General features: G+C 42.7%; 1 protein-coding gene across 3 annotated transcripts in view; it reads left to right on the top strand.

The window, feature by feature from the left end:
• The first annotated feature begins 246 nt into the window (after window positions 1–246).
• The window catches only part of Pdlim5 (PDZ and LIM domain 5), a 178,483-nt gene continuing 167,518 nt past the window's right edge, over window positions 247–11,211 (top strand). For all 3 annotated transcript variants that reach the window (XM_059266355.1, XM_059266356.1, XM_059266354.1), the window contains exons 1-2: window positions 247–342; window positions 3,801–3,940. In XM_059266355.1, coding sequence (XP_059122338.1) covers window positions 3,845–3,940 — 96 coding nt within the window. In that variant the 5' untranslated portion in view covers window positions 247–342; window positions 3,801–3,844. The remainder of the gene's footprint in view (window positions 343–3,800; window positions 3,941–11,211) is intronic.

The following is an 11,211-nucleotide window of genomic DNA, read 5'->3' as shown; positions in this document are numbered from 1 at the left end:
AGCGGAAGGCTAGCTCTCTGCCAGGGACCATTCGAAATCCCCGGAGACTACACCCACCGAAACTCCACAGGGGAATTGTTTTTGAGGTGTTTGCAGCCAGCCCCAGCAAGTCCCGGCGCCCAGCCTGGAGACTCCACTTGCCTTCTAAACCTTGTTGGCGCGGCCCCGCCCAGCCCGGCTTTGGGGTGTGGCCAGGAGCGGAGGGGGCGTGGCCAGCCTCGGGGCGAGGCGGGGCGAGCGCGGAGGCGGAAGTTCCCCGCCGGGCTGAAGGGGACGGCGCAGGCATTGGGAACCACTTGTCAGCGCTGCTCTGAGGCGGAGGCTGCGCCGCGCGGGTCCGGGGTGAGTGGCGGCGGGCGGCGGAGGAGCGCGTCCTGGTCCGATCGGGGAGAGGAGGAGAAGGAGGTGGCGCGGTGCTGCGCGCCGAGGGGCGCGGGGCGGGAGGAGGACGGGGCGCGCCTCTCCCGGGTTCAGGTGCTCTGGGTGCGCGCGGTGGCGGAGGTGGGAGAGGTCCCCCGTCAGGCAGGGCGGCGCGGGACCCGGCACGCGGCGGGATGGAGCACCCGCGGCCGGGGCTGTCCGGGACTGGCGCTCGGGAGAGCCGGGCGCGCCAGGGGGCGCCCGCCGAGACCTAGGGCAGGCGGCGAGGGGCAGCACCTCGGCCTGCCGGTGCACCGGCCCCCCGGAGGCTCGGGCGTGCGGAGAATGTGCGCTCACACAGGAAAGCGGCGCTACTTTGTTTGCTGGCTTCCAGGCTACGGAGAAGCGTTGATTTCCCCTCCCTTAAATGTTTGCAATTGTGTAACCTGTTGGGGGAAGCGTCGGTGCGTCCAGAAATAAAGCCCACTTAACAAATTTGTCCCGGTCGCCGGAGTTTTGAAACAGGTTTACTTGTTGAGGCTTTTGGCAGACGGTGCTTCAGCTGGGTTTGACAATGGGTGGAAAAAGGAAGGGCGTATGGACTGGGCAGAACTTGGAAAGAAAATTCGTGGCTGGGCTGGGCAGGTCTAGGGTGTGATCGCCGGATCCTATCCCAGGTCCTCCTTCTTGACCCGAGGACGTCTGAACCCGCCTGCCACGGAAACTGCTGGCTGGGGAACCTTATTTGGCCAACAGGGCTAGGCGTGAACCTCAGCTGGGAAACGTCTAGTCCTGTGACTTAGTTCTTCAGCCCTCCCACCATTATATCTCAGTAGGAGAGAAAGAATCTCTAGATAGTCTTCTTTAATTGAAGGGCTTGTCACTCGGAGTAAGTCTCTCCCCTTTTTACTTATTAAGGAAGCTAGCTGACTTAGAAATGTGAGAAACCACCTCCAGCCTTCCTCACTAGCTCTAGATGGAAGGCATAATTTAAATAGTCCCTAAAAGAAAATCCAGAACTCTGCAGAAATTCCAACATTTTTACTTGTTTGAAAGCAGAATAAGCTGTTATTTCCTGCCTGTTCTGTTGGTATTTTAGGATTCGGGCACTAATAACCACATGCGGGAGACTTGGAAAAGGCCAATAAAAATATTGCTATTGCCTAAGGATCAGAATAATTTAAGACAAATGAATTCCAACTGAAGCTAGCAGAAAGGGAATTTAGAGAAGAGACAACCGGTTTTATGGTCTGGCTGACCTGGCCAGTGCTAGAAATTTTAATAACGAATGGGAGAAATCAGGAAGGGAGTCCCTAAGAAAAGGGAAGTTACATGGATGTGGGTTGATACACACATAAAATACATTCTCTCCTAGGGAAGAATGGAGCCGGAGGAAGTTCAGCATAACTTTCACATTCTTTCTTCCCTTGGCACAGTTAACGATTAAAAAAGGACAGTGGCCTGTGAAGTATCAGTTGGCTTACAGATTTATTTGTACTGTATGTCAATATCAAGACTGCCTCTACTGGTCTTGCGGAGATCTTTTTATAACGGGAAGGCGATTTTGTGTGGCATGTTATTAACTCCCTACCATTTTTTTTTTTCCCCACCTGCAATTTAACAGTTTGACTTCTGGTGTCGTTTGAGTCTATTTGTATGGCCATTGCTTACTGCCGCAGTATTAAAGTAATGTCATGGAGCAGTAGTCCAGCACTGCCATTGCATCTGGAAAGCTTTGCAGTGCACATTATCCCTGAAGTCATTTTTCTTCAGGAACTAGATTTCCTTTAAAGTGTTACGTCGTTTTCCCTTTTTGAGAAGAGGGAATCTGCTTGCCTTCTCCTCAGTGGTACATGTGCTGCTGAACTTGATATGATGGCCAGACGTTTGAGTGGATTCAAGAAGGAGTATATTAAGGTGGTTGATTTAACAGTTCAGATTTTCTAAAGGAAGTCTGAAATATGTTTTTGTCTGTTTGTTTTTGCATTGGGAATTGGACCCAAGGTCTCATAAATGCTAGGCAAACTCTACCATTGAGCTATAATTTCCAACTCTCAAAGCTTTGTTTTAACAAATGTCATCAAAGTTATAAAGTCATACACCTACCTATTTTTAAGTGGAAGAACTGTATGTTCTTAATATTATTCTTTTTAAAGAAGGAACAACTTTCATTCTTCCCAATGCCTCCTAATTATCAATAGGACACTCTTAAGTAAATTTTAAAAGAGCTACCCTGGAGTCATTATGAGCCTAAGTGCAGCAAGACGGGAGTGGGGGGGGGGGGAGGACTGCATCATGGTAATTTTCTAAGGCTCCAATTTAGTTCCCTTAAGGTTAACCTTGTATTTCAGTTATGGTTAGTATAGCCTCATTTACTGGCTTTGGAGGCTTACTTTCTGCTTTGCTGGATAATGTATGAGTAGAAAAGAAAACAAAGATTCAGACTAAAATACCACCTGTTCTACAGTATAGCCTAGCATTGCCTATATGAAAGAACATAAGGCCTTAGGTTCAATTCCCAGACCCAGAAACAAGTAACAACAAAACCCCCAATTTCAGACAGACACATATCATACTTGCTTAGAAAAATCTTAACTGTTAAAATCAACAACTTTATCTTTCCTGCCTTAATATACTTTTTCACTTTTTAAAACGCACCAAATTCAGAAGCACATGTAGATACCTGAACCCATTGAGATTAAAGCAACATTTTACATTCTCTTAACTGTGGAAAATACCATATTCCTATAGAAGAGGCTATGAGTTACAATTCTTAATTAGCATAGTTTGTGCTCATCTCAGTTTCAAATAATTTATTATTTAGAAAACACAAACAGCCAACAGTTCCGCAGTCCCTTTAATATGTCACATAATTGAAGTAAGTGAGATTAAAGTGCCTTGCTGCCTACAGTAAAAAAAGGATGCACAAGTGCCAGGCAGTGGTGGCGCACGCCTTTAATCTCAACACTGGGGTTCAGGTGGATCTCTGTGAGTTCAAGGCCAGCCTGGTCTACAGAGTGAGATCCAGGACAGGCACCAAAACTTCACAGAGAAACCCTGTCTTGGAAAAAAAAAAAAAAAAAAAAAAAAAAGGATGCACAAGATGGAGGGAATGGGAAAATCATGTTGAATTACAACTGAAATAAAATCTTGTTCTGGTCTGAGTATGTAATTCCTCCAATAAAATATTAAAGTTTGTATGTGAGACTCCACAACATTTGGTTTAGCAATTTGGGAATGGGCATGAGTATAAAATTGAGTGTTAACTGCCTTATAGATTCCTTTTCCTCTGTGAAATTAATCAAGAATTTGCTAGCTATAGCCTGTATGTCCTTTCATCCCACCCCAAAATAGTGAACAGTTTTGTGAACAGTGCATTGATAAATGTAATTTGGTTTCTAATAAACGTTTTTTATTAACCATCTCATTTTCTTTTGTAGTTTCTTTCATTGAGTTTGGAACCGCACATTGAACCCTTGGAACCATGAGCAACTACAGTGTGTCGTTGGTCGGCCCAGCTCCTTGGGGTTTCCGTCTCCAAGGTGGCAAGGATTTCAACATGCCCCTGACCATCTCTAGTGTAAGCCACCTTTACAGATGTCACTGCAAACATTCATTCAGGTTTACAGATGTCACTGCAAACATTCATTCACTGTTTGGTCCTGGGACCCTCAGGACTGTACTGTTGAATTCTCTGTCGATCTGTACTACACTTACTACAGTTGTGGGAGCGTTTTTTCCCCTCTTACCAGCTTTGGCTGTCTAATAAAAATGAAGAGGGAAGGTACTTAACAAGGATACTTTATTTCAGTTGAGCTTGTTTTCAGTTTCTCTAATATTAACAAACCTAAAATAGAAAACATCGAACCAAGGAGCCAACTCTAAGGTTTTGAATTGCCCCTAGTTTTGGAAATTCTCTGGGCTTTAGTTTCTTCAAAAGTACTTTTATGGCATTGTGCTATTAAGTTTTAATGGCTCATTTTAGCTCCAAAAGCTGTCTATTAACACTAGTGATCATGACTGGTTTTGGTATTATTTCTTCACCTCATATTCTGGTGGAGGTAACAGTCATGAGTAAGATGGAAAAAAGTTACTTAGATCTGTGGAGAGAATGAAGGGTGTGGATCTCCAGCTAGATTGCCTGTGAATAGTTGGGATTTGACTTTTTACCTGATTGGGATTAGTTGAATGCGGTGCGCGCATACGTGCTGGCCTTGAGTTTACAGAGATATACCTGCCTCTAACTCCCGAGTGCTGAGAGTAGAGGTATGTACCATCATGTCTGGGCTTACAATGTCTTAATGACTCTGAGAAAGGAGTAATTACAATTTTTACTTAATTGAGACTATATCAGACGCAGTTTCACTCACCAAAAGGGAATTATTACTATTATTTATTTGCATAACTTCCTTTGTGTGTGTGTGTGTGTGTGTGTGTGTGTGTGTGTGTATGTGTGTGTGTGTGCACACTCATGTACAGGCCAGACAGGTTACTGGATATCTGCCTCATCTCTGTCTGCTTTATTGCTTTGTGATAGGAACTCACTGAACCAGAAGTTCACCATTGACTAGTCTGGTTGGTCAGTGTGCTCTCTTGGGATCTGCTTCTCTCTACCCACTGACAAAGCCATGCCTGGCTTTTTAGGTGGGTGCTGGGATTCAAACTCAGGGCCTCAGGCTTGCAGAACAAGCATATTTAGCCACTGAGTCGTCTTCCCAGCCTTCTGCTTGCATAACTTTCTAGAGATTTGTTGCATATTCTTATAAATATGAACTTTATTTGTTAAAATATTAGCATATGATATATAGTTCCAATACCTTCCTTTTCTCTCCATGTTTCCATGGAGTCACCATTCTCCCCATCTCCTTTTCCCCTCCCTCTCTTCCTTCCTTCCCTTCCTCCCTGCCTCTGTTTCTCTCCCTCCCTTCCTTCCTTCCTTCCCTTCCTCCCTGCCTCTGTTTCTCTCCCTCCCTCCCTCCCTTCCTTTCTTCCTTCCCTTCCTCCCTGCCTCTGTTTCTCTCCCTCCCTCCCTTCCTTCCTTCCTTCCCTTCCTCCCTGCCTCTGTTTCTCTCCCTCCCTCCCTCCCTTCCTTCCTTCCTTCCCTTCCTCCCTGCCTCTGTTTCTCTCCCTCCCTCCCTCCCTTCCTTCCTTCCTTCCTTCCCTTCCTCCCTGCCTCTGTTTCTCTCCCTTCCTTCCTCCTTCCCTCCCTTCCTTCCTCCCTTCCCTTCTTTTCTTCTTTTTTACTTTTTTGACTTCTGGGAGAGTGTCATGCTGTGTAGCAGGCTTGAAATAGGTGGAGATTTCAAGCCTGTCTCAAACCTGAGTATTGGGATTATAGTTATTTGCTACAATACTTGTCTCTGATATTTTTAGTTACATATGCTTATGTATATATTGTATATGTAAATATTTTTGTATATATTTTATCTTAGTACATATGTAAAATCCTACTTGATTTTGAATGTTTAAGAAAAGTTAGTGCCTCCTGCTTATTACAGATATTACAAATCCCCTTTTAAGTAATGGAGTTCCATTGTTTCTTGGTAGCGTATTTACAAATAGCTTATATTTAACTTATTGCAGATATTTTTCTTGATTCTAGTTAATCATATTTTTCAGGGAAGTGTATTTAAATAATATAATATGTGAGTTCTAAGACTTTGTGCTTAATTTTAAATGTGAAGTATTCATGTGAAAGTGTTGTGTTAGGATTTAATTTAGTCACGTGAGGTAGTATTTCTGTACTGAAGATCTGTGATGAGGATGAAATCCTATGGATTTATCTTTACATTATTTTATATTAACTTTTCACTTCCTATTTTAATTTACTAAAAATTGTTTAGTTTAAAAGCTTCTTACAGTATTTATTGTTAATATGTGTGCATGTGTGCGTGCACGTGCTTGTAAGTACTTGTGTTCATTTGTGTGCACGAGCATGCCATTGGTACAGGGTACAAGTCAGAGGACAACTTGAAGGAGTCTCTTCTCTCCTTCCATGTGTGAGTTCCTGGAACTGAGCTCAGGTCCCTGTACCTGCTAAGCCATCTCACCAACCTTACTTTAAAATATTTCAGGCTTTGCTGAGAAAAGGTCCAGAAGTGAATTGGTACCTAAGTGAGACAAACTCAGTCATTGCCTTGCTGTTTGGTAATAAAGATGTAAAGCATACATATCCTATGCATGGTGCCAGGCTTTACAGAGTTTTGTGCTTCAGTTCCCCGGCAGACAGTCTGCAGGGCTAGCTCTGTTGTGATGCTAACACAGGGAACACTGCATACATACATGCATGCGTGCCCTTCCCTGGCTCAGAAGTGCTTTCCCTGTGTAGACAGAGTGCTAATTAAAGGATTTTGAACATACTGATTAAAAGCGACCACGATAACAAAGCTGCTGAGTTATTTCTGTTCTCTTACAAAAGTGTCTGCCATCTCCGGTGACCTTTTTGGGCCTGTGCAGTGGGGCATGCAATTCATTCTGGACGGGACAGGATTGGGAGGGGAGGGGAGGAGAGGAGGGAATGTTGGCTCAACTGGGCTGCAAGGTTCTTGGCCTTTTAGAGTGGTTATTTTTAACCCCTTGTATGGTTTAGTTTCAACATGCCCAATAACAGTGCCTAATGAAAATTTGGGCCTAATAACATTTATAGTGTGTCAAGATTATTAATGTCACAAATGCCTTACTTATTTTAATTACCCCTCTGATCACCCTTACTCTGCTTTTTTATGTAGAATTGCTGGAATATTTTTCCGTGATCACCAGGATCTTTAATTAATAGAATTAAGAAGCAGTTAAAACCTGACAGTGTGCCTTAAAATGTGTAATTTAATAATTCTCTTATGTAATGATGCATATGAAAATTTTAGCAAGGTTTTGTACATTAAAATCTCTCAATTGTTGTCTTTCGTAATAATATGTAATGAAATGAAAGTTATTTAGAGGCTTGAAACATTAAATCCCTCCATTTCAGGGAATATGGCAGTCATTATTATATTGTTATTATTTTTACTTAGCGTATATTAAAATTGAAAAAGGAAAAAAGAAAAGAAAAGAAACCCAGAAGCTTGTACATCTTTATTTTTAGAATTCAGAAGCATATAGTTTTTCCTTTGATGAGATGTGTTGAACTCTAAAGGGCCATTTTCATTTCTTAGAACACTGGAACATTGGAGTAGTAACTTAATTGTGAGGTAAATAAGCCACTGGCAAGGACTTGGACATTCGATTTCCCTGAAATTTAGTTGTCCTAGTGTATAAATATGCTGACCTGGCCTGGTTCATAAAGAATGCAAACTGAAAACTTAACATTTCACCGAGCTGGGTTCATCATCTGTATGTGTGATATTTTGTGGGTGCGTTTCTAAGGTAGGCTTGGCAGCTCCTGCTAACTTTCCTAAACGATGCTCAGACTGTGACAACAGCACATTCATGCCATTGTCTTCAGTTTCCCCTTGAAAATGGAGTGTTGCTGCTGGAGTGTGCAGGCTACTTTTTATGACCCTGTGTTTATGGGAATAGCCCTGAAACCATGGAATGTGGGGATGGGTTTCTTTGTAGCAGTGTGGGTTTGTTGGTCTTTGCCAGTGTATTTTATAAGAAGAAATAGGAGATTAGTTGCACAATTCAAGGCTATATTTTGGCAAGCTGTTTTTTTCCTGGTGGAGTTACAGGGACTTTTTGTCTAGAAGCATCTTTCGGTTCAAGCTCTCAAAGTGGCGGTAGGTCGCTATGTGTCGTCATCTGATGTGTGACCCAGAGGATCTTTCTTCATTACTAGCATTTGAATTTCTCCGGTGAGCTCCCAGCTTTCCACTAAACATGTTTTAGAAGTTGCTTGAGGAGATCAGAATGAGGTTAGATTTTTTTTAAAAAAAATACTCGGGGCTGGAGAGATGGCTCAGAGGTTAAGAGCACTGACTGCTCTTCCAGAGGTCCTGAGTTCAGTTCCCAGCAACCACATGGTGACTCACAACCATCTGTAATGAGATCTAGCACCCTCTTCTGTATACATAATAAATAAATAAACCTTTTTAAAAAAAATACTCTATTGACTTTGATTTCCAAGGGTTGGAGGAGAATAAATTGTTAGAAGCTCAGACACAATTTCATTTGGATTTTTAAAAGTATAAGAAATAGACCATTTTTCTCAAGTATGAAACTCAGTTTGGGAATATATCACAGAATACAGAAAAACAGTTTCTGGGAATTCATGTACTTGAAAGTTATAGGCATTCCTCCTAGAAGCCACTAAGTTTTGGGAAATACAGAATTAATATGGTAAAGAAATAAGCACAGTCTTGCAGTATTGGGTAGTGTGTTACCCCTGTCACGTGACAGTATTTCATGAAATGACAAACAGGTTGGCCAGTGTTTTTCAGTTTTAGTGGGTGTAAATCTTTTGTATTTGGAGGGATTGGCTTCTTTAAAAGGCATTGATTGAAATGGTCCTCAAAGGATGGAATTTGAATACCTCCAGGTTTTCTGTCATTTTTCAGTGCACTGCCGTTGCTTGACTCCCAGTTAAGCTGTGGGTGCAGTGAATGCTTCTCCAGACATGCCAGCTGCAGTTGCTCTCCTGGATGACAGACTGAAACGCCCTTCAGTCCCTGTAAGCTGAAACGAGAGAGAACTATCTTGCTTTGAATAAATGGGTCCATTGTTAGTTTAATGCTGTTGAGTCACGGTGCCCAGTTAGAAAGGTAATTTAGTTTATGTAAGTACATAATGTGTATTTCACATGTATGTTCACTCTCTGCTTTTAAATATTAATTGCTTTTCTTGGTGGGGCTGGAGTGGGGGAAGCTCAGAATCCTGACTTGTCTGATGTGGTTTTCTCTTTTGTGGTCACAAATATCAGCCACCTTAAGATAATTCTGAAGGTAGTTTTCTATTGTAAAGAAGTAAAAATCAACATATTTTATTACAAATGAGTCATTTTAAAGAATTTTAAACTTCTTTGCTTTTATCAAACACTGGTTTTGTAGGGAAGTTATTTTTAAGAAGAATTTTACAGCTAAGAAGGAGTCTTTTATCTCGTGGAAGAAACAGTACTGTAGGACTAGACCAAAGTAAGAATAGCACTTTAGACTTCAGCAGAGAAGGGTTTTCATTACTTAGGGGTCAGTATTACTCATGTAAATGGAGAGGGCTGGTTGAAGCTTGTGGTTTATTTTGGTTAGTTCTGAGACCTTTTGGTGGTGGTGGGTAGGACGCATGTGGACATGCAGTTGACCTGTTGTCTTTGTTTCTAATGTCCTGTTTGCTGTTGTTCTTGCCCAAATTCCCTTTTCCTCAGTTGAGTCATAGCCCTTTCTCCAGTTATGCGTGAATGGAGGAGAGATCTTGATAGGATTTCATTAATCTAGATGCTAATATTGCTTTTGACAAAAAAGAGCTTGTTCCTTTGGCGTCTTCAAGGGGAACATTGTGCTTCAGTTTTGGCAAGTGAGACTTCAGGCCCTTACTCCAGTTTCTGAGGTGAAAACAAAGACTGAGTATGTGATGTAAAAACTTGTTGAAGTGATACACTGTCAGGCGAAGTATCAGTGTTTGTCTGTATGTGGAAGGAGACGGCATAGGGGAAATGCAAAGACATTAATTTGAGTAACTAAGGGGCAGTCACTTCACTGGTTCTCAGCTATGTCAGATGCAGAGCCACATTGAGGAGGCAGGTTTGATTCACACTAACAAAGAGAGAAAATCAGTATATTTTTTTAGGTAATAAATCAAATGGACAAAGTAGTACATAAGGAAATACATGCTGTTTAAGTGGGCTTTCTTCCCTCCCAAAGATGTATTTATTTTTACTTTATGTGTCTGTTTGGTGAACATGTATGTCAGTGTACTGCAGGTGTATCTGGAGCCCACAGAAGCCAGAAGAAAGCACTGGATTCCTCTGGAACTGGAGTTAAGGTTTCTTGTAAGCCATCATGTGGGTTCGAGGAGTCAAACTTAGGTCCTCTTCAAGAGCAGCAAGTGTTTTTTTTTTTTTTTTGTTTTTTTCATTAAGAAAATTTTTATTCATTTTACATACCAACCACAGATCCCCCCTCTTCTCTCCTCCTGCTCCCCCCCCCCCCCAACCCATACCCCATTCCCTCCTCCAAAAATGTAAGGCCTCCCATGGGGAGTTAGCAAAGCCTGGTACATTCAGTAGAGGTAGGTCCAAGCCCCTCCCCCTGCATCAAGGCTGTGCCAGGTGTCCCATCATAGGTAGTGGGCTCCAAAAAGCCAGCTCATGCACCAGGGATGGATTCTGATCCTACTGCCAGGGGGCCCCTTAAGCAGACCAAGCTACACAACCATATCACTTATGCAGGGGGCCTAGTCCGGTCCCATGGAGGCTCCACAGGTGTTGATCTAAAGTTTATGAGTTCCCACTAGCTTGGTTCGGTTGCCTCTGTAAGTTTCCCCACCATGATCTTGATGCCCCTTGCTCATATAATCTCTCTTCCCTCCCTTCAACTGGAATCCTGGAGCTCGGCCTGGTGCTTGGCTGTGGATCTCTGCAGCAAGTGTTCTTAACTGCCGAGCCATCTGTCCAGTCCCTAAGCTGAATTTCTTAAGTTTCATATTCACTTTGCCCATCCTTCTTCACCATCTTCTGTGTTGAGTAAGTGGAATAATCTACACTTTCAACAGATACTCTAGTTTCTTCTATAGCCCATAGATATGCTGTCATCCATCTATCTGTCAATTACTGGGACAGAGTTCACTCAGTTGGCATTTGGGCATTTAGTGTTCTCACTGAGGGCTAAACAGTGGCAGCACATGGCCCTGGGAGACCTACATGTAGGAGCATAAAATGAATGTTGAGCATAAACAGGAAAGAAGGAAAAAAAAATGAAGAGAGAC

This window comes from Peromyscus eremicus, chromosome 6, assembly GCF_949786415.1.
Source record: "Peromyscus eremicus chromosome 6, PerEre_H2_v1, whole genome shotgun sequence".
Lineage (NCBI taxonomy): Eukaryota > Metazoa > Chordata > Mammalia > Rodentia > Cricetidae > Peromyscus > Peromyscus eremicus.
This window is presented reverse-complemented; position numbering and strand designations above follow the sequence as displayed.